The sequence below is a fragment of the Pygocentrus nattereri genome, chromosome 18 (assembly GCF_015220715.1).
Source record: "Pygocentrus nattereri isolate fPygNat1 chromosome 18, fPygNat1.pri, whole genome shotgun sequence".
Taxonomy (NCBI): Eukaryota; Metazoa; Chordata; class Actinopteri; order Characiformes; family Serrasalmidae; genus Pygocentrus; species Pygocentrus nattereri.
In genome coordinates, this window is record NC_051228.1 from 17,578,828 (window position 1) to 17,593,706 (window position 14,879).

At 39.6% G+C, this 14,879-nt stretch overlaps 1 protein-coding gene across 1 annotated transcript in view; it reads right to left on the minus strand.

Moving 5' to 3' along the window:
• Positions 1 to 14,879, minus strand: part of si:dkey-81j8.6 (STE20-like serine/threonine-protein kinase) — a 30,253-nt gene that overhangs the window by 744 nt on the left and 14,630 nt on the right. Inside the window, exons 8-18 of the mRNA XM_017718872.2 lie at positions 14,155 to 14,494; positions 13,394 to 13,705; positions 11,934 to 13,006; positions 10,045 to 10,175; positions 8,289 to 8,412; positions 6,696 to 6,875; positions 4,938 to 5,067; positions 4,163 to 4,287; positions 3,568 to 3,753; positions 948 to 1,073; positions 5 to 118 (exon numbers count right to left, since the gene is read on the minus strand). Of these exons, the coding sequence (XP_017574361.2) occupies positions 5 to 118; positions 948 to 1,073; positions 3,568 to 3,753; positions 4,163 to 4,287; positions 4,938 to 5,067; positions 6,696 to 6,875; positions 8,289 to 8,412; positions 10,045 to 10,175; positions 11,934 to 13,006; positions 13,394 to 13,705; positions 14,155 to 14,494 (2,841 nt within the window). The remainder of the gene's footprint in view (positions 1 to 4; positions 119 to 947; positions 1,074 to 3,567; positions 3,754 to 4,162; positions 4,288 to 4,937; positions 5,068 to 6,695; positions 6,876 to 8,288; positions 8,413 to 10,044; positions 10,176 to 11,933; positions 13,007 to 13,393; positions 13,706 to 14,154; positions 14,495 to 14,879) is intronic.

Sequence of the window (14,879 nt, forward strand, 5' to 3'; positions counted from 1 at the left end):
CTACCTCTTTCCTGCAGGCTAGTTTATCCCTCCATTCGTTCAGCTCCAGTGTGTGCTCATCTTCCAGGCATTTGATCTTCTTCTTCTCCATCTCCACCAGGACCTGCAGCTTCTCGTTCTGAAACACAGAATGCACATTGTGCACTTCAATGCACCTCACAGAGTTGCAGCACACAAAATTAATAAATAATGAGTTTAAAGTCTGAAAGTGCAGCATGTCGATTTACATCAAACCAATCAAAACAAGATTTGACATTTCATTTTTAACCATGTTTTCTCTCTGACGACCAACCATATACATCTCATCATTCATCCATTTTCTAAGCCGCTTCTCTGTCAGGGTCACGGGGGGATATACATCTCAGATAGGTTCAAAAAATATTAGCCAAGTAGGTGTCTTAGATAAGTGTATATAGGAAAGCTAGTAGAACTCAGAGTCCAAACAAGCCTGTGCTTTCTTTGTTTCTATTTATTTTGTTTTTATGTATTTTGTGTGTCCTTAATTGTGTTGTCCTTAATTATGATTTTTAAGCTATTGCACATTGTATTTTTCAGTACTTTTTCATTTTATTTTATTGTTTTTAAGCACGGTGACATGGTGGGTTGCACTGTTGCCTCACAGCGAGAATGTCTGGGTTTGATTCCCCGGCCGGGCAACCAGGGTCCTTTCTGTGTGAAGTTTGTCTGCGTGGGTTTCCTCCGAGTACTCCGGTTTCCTCCCACAGTCCAAAAACGTGCAGTCATGCCAATTTTACATGCTAAATTGCCCCTAGGTGTGAGTGTGTGTGTGTGTGTGTGTTTGTGTGTGTGTGCATGAATGTGTATGTCTGTCTGTCAGCCCTGCGATGGACTGGCGACCTGTCCAGGGTGTATCCTGCCTACGCCCGATGTCAGCTGGGATAGCTGTTTTAGCTGGGCTGATTTAAGTGCACATGAAGCTGGTTTACCTGCAGCTGCTGGAGCTCGGCTGCATTAGTGTCACACTGCTCCTGCGCCTCTTTCAGCTGTTTCTCCTGGGTCTCCTGCAGTCTAATGCACTCCTCCTTCTGCCTGGACTCCTCCTCGGATAGAAACTGATGCAAACCAGAAACCACATAAAGACAGAGAGGATGTTTTATTATATTAGCAAACATCAGCTATCACATCTCCAGTTTTCTTTCATTTCTTCAATTGTGTTCCTCTATCGGTTCAACTCTTAATGACTAAATATACACTTTATACTTCCCCATCAGCTTTATAACTGAACTGTATAATGTGTTGGAAAAATGACAATATAAAGTAAAAGACTAAAGTACAGACAAAATTCTGGTTTTGGGACACACACACACACACAAACACACACACACACACACACACACACACACACACACATACAAATCTTCTAAGCTGCTTCTCCTTCTGGGTCGTTGAGGGAGCTGGAGGTTTTCAGGACAGCTTCTAATTTTTGTTTTTAGCTAAGCTGATCTAGAGGGCACTCCTGAGCAAATGAATGTGTTAGGATGGAGCATTTGAGCAAAATCATATTATATTAATGCTTAAATATTTTTAATGTAAAATAATTAATTTATTTCCTGAACACAGAACAGCATAAAACATTTGAACACCGTTGTTATATTTTTAAGAGCTTTTCAACTCGAGTTATAGGGGTTTAAAATTGCACCTCATGTACTTTAATGACATTAGTGAGTGAGATCAGCTAATGAGCTCCCCCACTAGCAGTCATGCTAACCAATCAGCACTCAGTAGCAGTAATGCTACCGCCCTGCTAGCCAAATCCGATTAGCTGTAGACAAAAAGAATCATACATGTGAGAAAGGCAGGTTTTTCCATAAGAATATGCTTATGGAAGATATATGACTAGTGAGTTAATTAGCGAGCTAAGCAAACTTTTTGAAAACTCAGAAGGCGGAAGATTGCATACACTTTGTGAGTAAAAGCTTAATTGAGGTTATTTGGGCCTGAAACAAGGAGCCATGGGAACATAGAGCTGTTTCCTAGAAATTTGACTGAGGGAACAAATGGCCCTGAGAACAATGAACTGTTCACAAAATTCCAGAGCGAAAACCAGGCCTGGGGATATGGGGCATTTTCCTAAAAATTTAAAAGAGGAAACTAGAAGGGGGCTTAATACTGCATTCCAGTGGAGTCTGAAATTGGGATATATCAGTTTTGCCTTTCAAGCTCAAAGTCGTATTTACAACAGGTACCGAATTCTACACAAAAAAAATGCTGGTTCTTCAAGGGCTCTGTATTAGGCGTTGTCACAAAGCAATTTAAACAGCAGCAGCAGAGCCATGAACACTCAAAGAACCCTCTGCATGATTAAAGGGTTCTTTGCATTATAAACAGGCTCCTCAGATTCATGGAAAATATGCATGAACGTGCTATAGATGTTCCTGTATTGAACCTCTTTTAAATTTTTATACTATTACAAGATTGATACCGTATCAATAGAAGAACCCTTTTGGGTGCTATACAGAACCCATTTCACATAGGTTCTAAATAGAACCATCTACAGTATATTCCTCTGAAAAAAACCCTTTCATAATGCAAAGAACTCACACAAAGCGTTATTTGAGTGTTCATGGCTCCCCGTTTTCTTTACTAAAGAATCCTAGAAGCACCATCATTTTTAAAAGTGTATGATTTGCATGATTAAATGTTGTTTTGCATCATGAAAAGTTCTTCTGACTGATGATGAATGTGCTTTAGATGGTTCTATGAGTGTTCATGGTTCAGTATAAAACCCCTTTCTTTACTGACAAACCCTTGAACAGCCATCATTTTTAACTGTTATACTATTATACAACTATTATACAAGTTTACAAGATGTGACATAAAACATGACCTTTAACCTTTTGCATGACTGAAAAGCACTAAACTTGTAGTGAATGTAAAAAAATATATAACTGACATATTTCTGTTTGATCTGTGTGATGAACACAGCAAAGAAAAGCTGGATTGTGTTCTCTAGATCTCTGTGCTTTGTTTCTGTGTGTTGGGCGTATCTATGAATGGAGTGGAGCCATATTTACCATCTGGTATATAAAACCTTCTGATGTCAGATGATACCCAAACACAGCATGAGTTGCTATGAAGGCCCAGGTGGCTGCTAAAGTGCCACTGGGCTGTTGTTATAGTATTCACTAGGTTATTATGTTGTTGCCAGACCTTTGCCATGTTATCCAGATGGTTGCTAAAGTGTAGCTATGTTACCTATGTAGATGCAGAGGTGTTGCTTGGTCCATTGCTGTGTTATTCCAGATGGTTGCTAAGGTGTTGTTATGGTGTCCTAGGTAGTTGCTATGGTATTGCTAGGTCCATTGCTATGTTATTCCAGATGGTTGCTACAGTGTTTCTAGGCTCCAGGGGGTTATTACGGTGTTTGTAAGGTCACTGCTGTGTTATCCGAGATGGGAGACAAAGCACAGAATAGTAAAACGAAGAACAGTCATTTAATAAAGGTCCCAGGGAACATAGAGACAACCCTAGGATTTTAAGGAGGGGTGATTCTGTTCATTTTAAGTTGAATGTTAAAATTATTACGTCTTTAGCATGGGAGCTTACCTGTGTGATTTTCTGCCTCTGTTCGGGTCCGGTTAGCCCCTGCTTCCTCAGCTCCTGTCTGTACTGGTTCAGTCTGGCCTTGGCCTCAGCTCGCTGGGCTTTGTGGAATCGTGCTCTCTCCTGAGTCTGAGCAGACTTCTGCTCCTCCAGCAGAGCCTGATGGAATCGGGATGCTCGGTCCATATCCTACCAAAAACAAGAGAGATAATAATAGTAATAATGATAATGTACAACTAATGCACAATTCTACGCATATTTGCATCATTAAACTAAATATAATAAACAACAATGGTCATCTTAATCAAAGCTGGTGGAACAATTTTTGTTTTTGCTGGAAGAAATGACTAATATTAAAAACTCTATATGTTTCACAACAGCTTTTGTCTTCTGTTGCTTACATAATTATTATTGATTTTTAGTCTTAACTGTCATTCATGACTAAAGACTTGCATACAGTGACTTGTGCACATCTGCAATTCATTTTCTCATAAAAAATAAAAAGCTAATTTTTATTTTTATAAATTCAATGTTGCTTCCAAACCTTCAGTACATTCAGACTGTAGTGCAGATGTTTCACAGACATTGGTCCCCTTACCTTGCTGTGTCTTTTGCTGAGCTGCTGCCGTTGTAGAGAGTACTGCTCCTTCACCTGCTGCTTAAACAAGTGGTATTTCTCCTGCAGGTGACGCTGTTCCAACTCCCAGATCACAGCTTCACGCGCTGCAAGAAAATATGAATTAGCCTCAAGGCAGGATGGTTTTAGGTGAAAACACCTCATAGACTTGGTTTGTAATTTACTCACATTTGTTTATCAGGCTAAAGATCCTCCACAAGAGGGAGCTATTACCACTCAATTAGCTTTTGTGTACCATTTATTGTTGAAGAGAGAAAACTGGCTCGAATGCTCCAGCAGGACTGCAGGCACAGTTTTTGTGTGTATGAAGTAAAAGGCAGGAAACCATGTATGAAATTACGTAAATACACAGCCTGTTCAGTGCTGCAGTTGTTACAGTGCAACAGTTTACTGACAGAATATTTATTTGATCCCACTAATTATATTTCAACAAGGCTAGAGATGACCACAGGCAAGGGGGGTGCTATAGAAGAGTTTCAAATTGAACACACAGTGCTATTTAATGAGCCCCTCTATTCTAGCTATCATATCATGCACAATTCATAGTAGTTACTGAAAAAAAACATAATATTCATAGTAATAATAATTAATTGTAGATGCTGAATAGTAGATACCAAATACTTATAGTCATTATTGAATAAGCTGTAAGGTTAATAATTGATTAAATGTCTGCAGTTAACTAAAATATTGCATATTTAATGACCATTAATTACTGTACCATATAATATTATTGTACCTCTCTTGAGTTGCTGAGCTTTGACTGTAACCTCCCACTCCATAGAGGCCACTTTTCTCTTGTGTTCCTGCACTGCTTTCTGCAGAGTCTCGTTCAGCTCCTGCTGCTGCTTCTGCACAAACCGCTGCTCCTACAATATAAACAGAGAGGCAGCGGTGAACAAAGTACACAAACCATGTACTTGAGTTAAAGTAGAGATACCCAAGGTAAAATATTACTCCAGTAAGAGTAGAAGTTCTTACTCTAGACCTCAACTTGAGTAAAAGTACAAAAGTATTTGCCTTCAAATGTACTTAAGTATCGAAAGTAAAAGTACTAAAAGATTAATTATGGCTCTGATGTCCTGTTATCATTTTTGTAACAAGACTCACTTCATGAACTCATTTTAGGTGAAAATCCTCCAGTGTCTCTCTTGGTAAACCAGTCTTTTAATAGAATGTCATTAATTAGTGACGCTGACGTCTATTAAAATGATCATAAGCACAAAACACTGAAGGTAAACAGTTTCCGTTACGTAGAACCGAGTGGCTCTGAAATCACTTTTTACAAACAAGCAAAGTTTCAGTTTAAGATTTATTTGCAACTTAGTTACAAGTTTAAGTTTTAGAAAAACTGACTTTAAACTCAGAATCACAAATGAGTTTTCCTTTACTGTATTGATCTGTAGGTCTCTGTTCATAAACATAAACTAACAAACTAATTTACTATATGAAAGTGAAATGAAAGTAATGAAAGTGTTTGTATAAATTCAGAAAAAAGACACATCTGTCACAACTGCATACGTGTACATATTTCTATACTGTGGTCTATTTACACAACATTAGATTAGTTCCATCATTTTGGAATAGATTCTCCCAAATTTTTACGCTGCTGCACTGACATTGAACCGTGTGCTTGCACTGGGTCGGTTTGTCAAACAGGTCAAAACAAGCTCAAAACAAAGTGACCGCTGTGACCGTTTTTGTACACACAGAAACCAAAAGGAATGACAGATTTCTCAAAATGTAATGGAGGAAAAAGTCAGATATTTGAAATGTAGTGGAGTGAAAGTAAAAAGTCACCCAAAATCAACACAGATACACAAAAAAATACTTTTTTACGCTACTACAGTAACGAATTACATTTACTTAGTTACTGTCCACCACTGCAGAGAGGTCACTTCAGGTCAGATCAGCTCATTTTGATTTGTTTAGCACTTACTACACCCAAAAAAGAGGTTGTTCTTAGGTCAGTGATTTGGTCCCTATGAGGTCAGTGAAGCTATTATAAGGCCAATGAGGTTGTCCTGAAATCAGTAAGGCTTTTTTGAGGTCAGTGTGGTGTTTAGTACCTCTTTACAGTCCGTGAGGCTGTTCTGATATCACTGAGGCTCTTTAGAGGTTGGTGCAGTGGTCAGTATCTCTTTTGTGTCAGTGAGGTTATTTTACAGTCAGTGTAGTGGTCAGTACCTCTTTAGAGTCAGTGAGGCTTTTCTGAGGTCAATGAGGCTATTCTGAGGTCAGTGGGGTTGTTCTGGGACCACTGAGGTTGTTCTGAGGTAGGAGCAGTGGTCAGTACATCTTTTTGGTCAGTAAGTTTGTTCTGAGGTCAGTGCAATGGTCAGTGCAGGGCCTATTTAGGGTCAGTGACTCTGCTCTGAGGTCAGTGCAGTGGTCAGTACCTCTATAGGGCCAGTGACTCTGCTCTGAGATCAGTGCAGTGGTCAGCATCTTTTTAGAGTCAGTGGCTCTGCTCTGAGTTGAGTGCAGTGGTCAGTACCTCTTTAGGGTCAGCTTTGAGTGCGCTGCTCTTGCGGTTGAGCTCTTTCTCCTGCTGGGCTTTGAGGCGACGGGCCTCCTCCTGCAGCCGCTGCGTGTGTTCGGCCTCCATCCTCCCACTCTGCTGCTGATACTGTTTCTCCAAACGCTCCAGCTCACCGTCATAATACTGCTTCTTACTCTGTAGGGGCAACATGCACTTTACTGAGCATTAAGATCTCAGAACATCTCTGATGTGTCTAATTACAAATAATCTCCTGTCTCTTTGTAGAGTTTAAAGTAGAGGTCTTAAAATGTGGAATCAAGTTTCCTAGACAACCAGTCATTCAAAACAGCGTGAAAGGCATTTTGTTAGCAGTTTGCTGATAGTTTCTGGGGAGGCAGACGCCTCTGTTTGAGGTGTGAGATGTGACTGCAGTCTCAGATATACAGTAGTACTGTCTGATGTTAACTGCATGCTAAAATCTCCACAGCTCTCAGAATATCACCTCTCACTGAGAATTTAAACTGACTCCAGCTGTGTCCAGCTGTCCATCTGTTTTTATCAGTTTGACGGGAAAGAAGGATTTTGCTGGTAGCAATCAGTCGTATCTCTGCATATCAATATGCCTTTCAGAGTGAGATATAGGCAATGTCACTGAAACAGAAAACATTCATGATAAACTGTTTTAAGTAGATGTTCTCAAATTTTGTGTGAAGCTGTAGGTGCGTTGGCTGACCGCTACTCCACTTTATTTAATGCAGGTTTATTTTAGTTGTTCAGGCTGACATGAATGTGTGGAGTCGAACAGCTGTAGGCTGAACAGCATTTACGTAACATCACAAAAAGAATGGATTCAAGTCAAGCTGTTTTTACAGTTTAGTTTCCATATTTGAACTGTATGTACAGGGGAGTGAACATTTTGAAACTCAAGCAATGTTTCTATACTACCTCAAAATTCCTTTATTTAAAAAAAGTGATGACAATTCAGTTTTCCACAATATGGGTCCCTTAATAAAATATGTTCTTAGTCTTTCATGCAGGAATTTTCTTCATCCTTTGAATGTAGAAGAATATCCTACATTAAAAATTGATTAAAATTCAAAATGGATCAGCATATCGGCTGTTTACACTCACTGATGTCATACATGTTACAAAGTCCTATAACTGAGAATTTAAAATACAACAGCAGTGCAGACACTGTATATTTACTGCTTTGCTGATAAAAAAAATTGTCCATATAGCGCCCTCTAGTGTCTGACCAACCCGGAACACATAAACAACTTCTCCCAACAGCGAATTATCTGTTTATGTTTTCTCCTCCAGTCTACAGTTTGGTTATCACTGTAATTTAGGCACTTTCCTACATGAGTAGACTGCTTTCCACTGCAACCAAGTCCTTATCTTATGCTCTGAATTCAGTTCATGATTATCTGATGAGCTGAATCAGGTGTGATTAATGAAACACTGTGCTGACATCTGAAATGTTTTGGCCGGCGAGGACTGAAGCCTGACACATACAAACTAGCCTATGCAACCTCTAGTGTGTAGGCGTGTGCAGATTTTGGGGTTTGGTGTATGTTGTTGTGTACAGTTAGTTTTGGTCAGACTGACGGTCATTTCCTGTTCGATGTGGCGAAACATTTGCTCCCTCTGCTGCTGCAGTTTCTGCTCCAGCTGAGTAAATTCCCTCTGCTCCTCACGCTGAAGCAGCTTCAGAGCGTGCAGCTCCTGACGCCTACACACACACACACACACACAAACACATATTGATGTTCATATGCACTAACAGTAAACCAAGTTACCACAATAACAGCCCCTGGTAATGGTAAAACTCATTTTCAGCCAATTTTAAAAACCTGTCATTCATTTACTGATTTATTTCATGCAAGCCATAGAAAGCGCTAGTAATTCTACATGTGAACATAACCGAACTTTTAAACATGTTGAGTAACTACTGCACATTATTTTACCTAACAATGATCTACTGCTGAGCTGATAGATTCATTTCTTTACAAAAGGCTGTCTGTGTACCACAGTGTATGTTTTAGAGCATACTTAGAACACAGCATCAGAAATCAGATAAAACTGACTTAGGTCTCTGGAAAAACACTGTCAGCTTTCAAACAAACAATTTCACATTAGGCAAACAAGCCTCTGAAAAAAAGACATCAGGCTGTTTTAAGCTAAGACACTACAACTTAGTAGTAGTAGAGTTTGTGTGATATTCGCAATTCTGTTCAAAGTCACACGGGGAAGGTGCTGAATTTTTGAAGCAGTATATAAGTGACGTATAAGTGAAGTGATGTAAAATGATTAGCTTTTTTTCTTTTTAATTTTGTTTAATAATTTACATTAAACAGAGCGCGTCATGATGTGCTGTAATGTGGCAAGAGACCACAATATATTCACATTGCTTAGACACCCTGATTTCTCTGCTCGCTCTCCTTCCAGACAAACATTTATGCACCTTTAACACTTTTGCTGAATGACGTCCAGTCAGAGTGTTGATGTGCGGTGCAAACTTTGACACTGATCGTGTCGCACACACAGTTGCACTCTAACATATATAACAGTTGGTAAAAAAGAATGCATTCAAAGTGTGGGACATTGTGGCTTTTTAAAGTTTAAGACCAATATTAGGCAATATTTGGGCTACAGCTCTGATGTATTTTTCATAAATATTTTTGCAATGTATGAACATCGCCAAAGATGCATTTGTTAAATATATTTAGTTGTTTTTAGATATAATAAAAGTTACACATGTAATTAAACTGTACTGATCATGATCTGCATTGTCCTGTTTACCTTAACCATGTCCGGATGCAGTAAGACTCCCACACACTATGTATTTCACATAAACAAGATATCAAATCATAACTGCATTTTCACAGGGTACCAATACCCACAACACTCGCTGTGATGTTAAAGGTTCATTTACTAATATTTAAAACTAAGATGCTGGAATACAAATTAATTTCTAATAATATCAAACAGTGAAGTGCATTAAACAGGATTTAGCCTGATTTCATACATTTTCGAATTTGAAGATTAGATTTCACCCCTCATTTCAGCAAATTCCACTGTAAAAAAATTTAATTTCGTGAGTGACTTGAGTCTTTATAAGATTAGTTACAGGTTTGCAGCCCCAAAGATGGTCAACTACAAAATTACCACAGATTTACAGGAAAAATAAAATAAATAAAGGTACAACAAAGATAGCCCCCCAAGCCCCACATAAGCCCTGGTATATCCATTTAACATGGCTATTTTCCACACAATTACCCAAATAAGAGCAATCTGTTACCGGCACAGGTCTAACTCACACATATTCAATATTCAAGAGATTAAAAGTGTTGCGTTGTTCTACCTGACTGAGCGCATCTGCTGCTCTTGACTGTCCTTCTCACTGATAACCTTTGAGGTTGTAATGCTGACCTCCCGGCCGTCCACAAAAAACTTACGAGTCTTCTTTACCGTCCTGCGGCTCATGGGCAGAACCTACAGGAGACAGATGGATTTTGGTATCAGTTCTACATATAATGGTGAGTTAGGAACATTTAGCTCATTACACGCACTGTCAGTCAAATGTTTGGGGTTCCTTAAGTGCCGTTTGTATACCTTTTTTTAAATGCTCACTCCAACTTCAACTCACCACTCAGGAGGAGTCAGTGAAGAGCAGAACGCACTCACCCTCGGTTAGGTTTGATACAGTGAGCTAACTCCCTCGCCCTGCAAACTTCATAATGCATAATGACATAAATTTTGTAAGTAGCTGCTTTGTCTGACTATAAGCTTTTTCTGGCTTTCTGTTGCTGCTTACTCTGTAGCCTTTGCATGCTAGCAAAGCAGTGAGGTTGTATCAGAGGTTGTGTATAACAGATGGAGTAGTTTGCTACCTTAATCCCAGTGTAAACATACCAAGTCAAATGTTTATTGCTATGGCTTATAAACAGCTTGCTTGCCATTTTCCCTGCTCGAAAATCCAGCATAGACCTGCATGGCTGATCACCAGCAAAACCAGCATGTTTTGTTCTTTAGATGCTGGGTGATCATGCTGGGTGACCAGCTAAATTAGCACCAGACCAGCACTTGATCAGCATATACTACCTGTTTTTTCAGCAGGTCTGAGTTTAAAAACGGAATTGAACGAATGAAAACGAACAAGTTCTTCTGCCAAAGTTGACATATGTTTAGTCTAATAAACCTCACTTTAAGTAAACTTAGGTGGTGTAACTGCCTAGCATTGGTCCAACTGTCAGGAGATTGTGAGTTCAATTCCCAGGTGAGGCCACAACCATCCACAAGTGAGAGTACAAGAAAGCATAATAGTCCCCTCGCTCTGGGTGGGTAGGAAGCTACCAACATGGCTAGCCAATGTGGGCATTTATTAGCTGTGATTATTAACTATTATGAGCTGTGAAATGGCATTGTGTTAGCTGCAGTTTAAAATGATGCAGTGGATGAAGAATGTTCTATGCCATGAACGTTTGCCCTGAAACAAATCTTGGGAGTACCACTTGATAGAGTGAGATCAAGCTGAATAAACACTGTAACAAGGCCTTTCACAAATATTAAAAATGAGTGGTATGTGCTTATATTAAACAAAAAAAATACCAAGTAATATTTCCTAAAATAAGCTATAATATCTAATCCTTCATATGACCTAAATATATAGTTAAGTAAAATGACCTGCCCACAGGATAAAACACTTTTACAGAATAAAATGTATATAAATAGGCTGAAGAGGAGAGGCTCATGGGAGGCCCGCCTCAGTTCAAAAAGTACCGTTTATTGTTGTTTGTTTGTTGGCATAAAGAGGTTAATGGGAGGTGTCCCAGTTAAAAAGGTGCTTTGTATTGTTGTTTGTGTAGTATGTGTTATATGTGTTATTCTGTGTCATGGGTGGGGGTGCTTGTTAGGAGGTCGGGGCTGTGTGTCATTGGTAGCATAAAATGTGTGGTGACCTTGCCCATGGGTTCAGCGTTATGTGCGTGCCTGTTTCTGCCTGTTGTTCATCAAAAAAGCTGTTTTCAGATCAAAATCATGGCTTTAGTTGAATCTTCTTTTGACCACTGTTACAATATTCTTACAATAATCTCATAATAAGAAATATTAGCTCTATTGAAAAGATGTCAGATGTATTCATTTGCTTAGATTCATACTACACTGAAAAATATAATGAAGTACACCTGAATAAGGTGTCCCCAAACTTTTGATGGACAGTGTAGATTGGTATTGTGTCACTAACTGACTCACCCCTTCAGCAGTAGGAGACAGCGATGGTGGTGGACAGTCCTTGTCACTATCAGTATTGGTAGAGATGGATATTGCTGCTTGTTTACTGATGTTCTGATGGGCCGTCCCATTCATCTCTGCATGATCCAGTTCTGTTTTACTCCCCACGGATCCTCCATTTAATATAAACTCTGATCTGTCCACTTCAACACCTACAAAGCTCACCTGCTTGCTGGCTTTGGGAACCTTCTCCCCTGAAGCATCACCATTTGTCTTTCCTGAATCTGTTTCCTTCTGTTTTGTCTCACTTTGATGCGCTAACTTATCAGTTTCTTCAACTTTGATTGTAGGCGTTTCTTTCTCAGCACCACTGTGAGGCAGACTGACATTTTTATCTTCTGATTGGTCCGTCACATCTTTCTTTTCTTCGTCTTTTCTCACTTCTTGCTCTTCCCTGTCTTCTTCCTTCCTTAACTCTTCATCTGGTGTCTCTACTTTGAGGGAAACCTGCTCAGAATCATTTAGGAGAGCTTCCTGCTCTTCTAGAGCTTGGATTGTTTCTTCAGTGCTTGGTTTTTCAGCATGCTCCACCACAGAGTCTGAATCTTCAACTGTTTGTATCTCAGCCTCTGTTTCTTCTCTGTTAGCTTTAACGTCTTCATTCCCAGTTTCTCCATCCACTTCTACACTTTCAGTGTCAGAGTTTTCTTTTCTGATCTCTATAGAAGGGTCAGTTATATTCTCTGTCAGTTCCCCGTGTTCCTCATCTGTCTTTGGAGGGTGCACCTCTGCTGCTGGGCTTCTGCTTAACTCCACTTTAGAGGGAAATTTAGCTAGCTGCCTGCTTCCAGCTAAATCTAAGTAATCGTGTGAATGTTTCTCTTCTTCTTTAGTTGTTTTGCATCTTTGCGATGTCTCCAAACACAAGGCCTCAGTCAGGAGATCCACATTTTCTTGCTTTTCATCTTCAGTTCTTGTGTCATGGGGCTGGGGGCATCTCATCAGTTCTTCAGCAGAATGATTAGCATTATTAGCATGATTAGCCTGATAAGACTGATCCTGGACCAAACTACCAGCTTCTGTGCTGCATTCCCCTATAAAAATATAAAGTTATGTTTGGTCAGTACATTTGGTATGGACTGAAATTAGGACAGTAGCTATTACAGAATAACAGTTCCTAAACAGTATTAGACAAACATCCTAACTAGACTAAATCTCCTAATTACTGTCTGAATTTTAGGCTAAACCACAACAGTGCCCTAACTTCTGTTTAAGTGTCCGTTTCTATCATTTTTGTCAGCTGTGTCAGTAGCATAGTTCACTAAAAGCATAATGACTTTAACTTAGGAGATGTTTTTCTTTTCTAACTCTGCATTTTAAAAATCTCAGACACAATTCACATTGTAACAGTTATTATTTATGCAAAATAAGAAAAGTCATTCAAATGGCATCTTTTTCAATGTGAATGTTAAATATTTTACTAGTTTGTGTGGGTTCTTCTTTCTCCACATGCTCAGCATCCTTTTTGGTAACATCTAGTGTTTCCTTTTCAGGTGAAGCTCCCTGCAGTTGTGCTTCTTCGGCTTTAGGACAGTTTGCATCAACTTCAGTGGCCTCGCATTGGCCATCAGTCTCCCACTCCTCTTTGCTGTCAGTATTCTCTTTGGCCTCAACAGAAACAGCTTGTAGATCTTCAGCTTTTTCCTCCTTTTCTTTACTGCTGCTTTCATCAGGGTGGTGACAAACATCTGGCTCTTTTGGACCACCATCTGCTTCTGCTTCACTCTGCCCAGCTGCAATATCAACATTCAGAAATGAGTGGCAATTAGTTAAATTTACTCAGTTGTATGCACTTAAATAGCTAAAGTCATTAATATTTAGAATCTAATTCTCTTGGGTTTAATTTCTCTTGTGTTGCTTCAGCTCCTGTTCTGCTTTATTGTTGATCACCCCTCCTACTTTGGAGCTTTAGCATTTAAATTTAGACTAAAAGGATCCAAAAAGAATAGAATCCAACAAACTGCAGTTCATGTACTGATTCACGCACAAGCATCTTATTTTAATTTTCCATTCTATTTTAAGGCACCAGAATGTAACATCCTGCAGAAAAAGGACCATTAGAAACTTATGTTGACAAACGCTTGATGAACCAAAAGGTTCCACTGCAGTTCTGCTTTTGGACTTCAACATTGCTTTTCAGCAGGTACTTCTTGTGCATGTAGTTTTAGACTCATCTACTCACCTTTGTCAATATCCTGTTGCTCTTGACTTCCCTCAGTTTTCACTCCATCGCCCCAAAATCCAGATTTGCACCTGCGAGAGCCTCCAGTCAGAAAAGACAGCAGGTTGCCAGGCATGGACAGACGCCTTGCTATCTTCTGGGCTTTATCTGGGGCACTCGACGCTCGACGGGTCACTTTAACCTCCTTACAAGGCTCAGGATCAGCCGGAGACTCTGCAGGTCCTTCCACTGGACCTATTTGGGGACTTTGGGGCAGATCTGTTCCTGAATCTTGCTGTGCAGGAGGTTCAGCATCTGTCGTCATTGCATTGTCTACAGAACACCGCAGATCTGACAGGGACTAACAGAGAGGAGAAAAGATAATAACATGCTCATGTGACTGTAGTTGACAACTTAAAGGAAAAGTTGGGCAAAAAAAATGTACACAGTTACAGGCATATGTGGTCTTTGAGTCCTTAAGATTCTTTAATACTTTGGAAGCCTAATTTACCCAGTTTACACAGCCAAGACATGTTTGTGTCTGAACTTCTTAAGTTTTAGCAATAGAGCATCAAGGGTAAAGTCGCCCCATGACCCAGAAGGATAAGCAGCTTATATATATATGTGTGTGTGTGTGTGTGTGTGTGTGTGTGTGTGTGTGTGTGTGTGTGTGTGTGTGTGTGAGTGTGTGTGTAGGGGAGTAATTAACAAGTAATTAAGCTTATACACCACCAGTTAGCATAGTG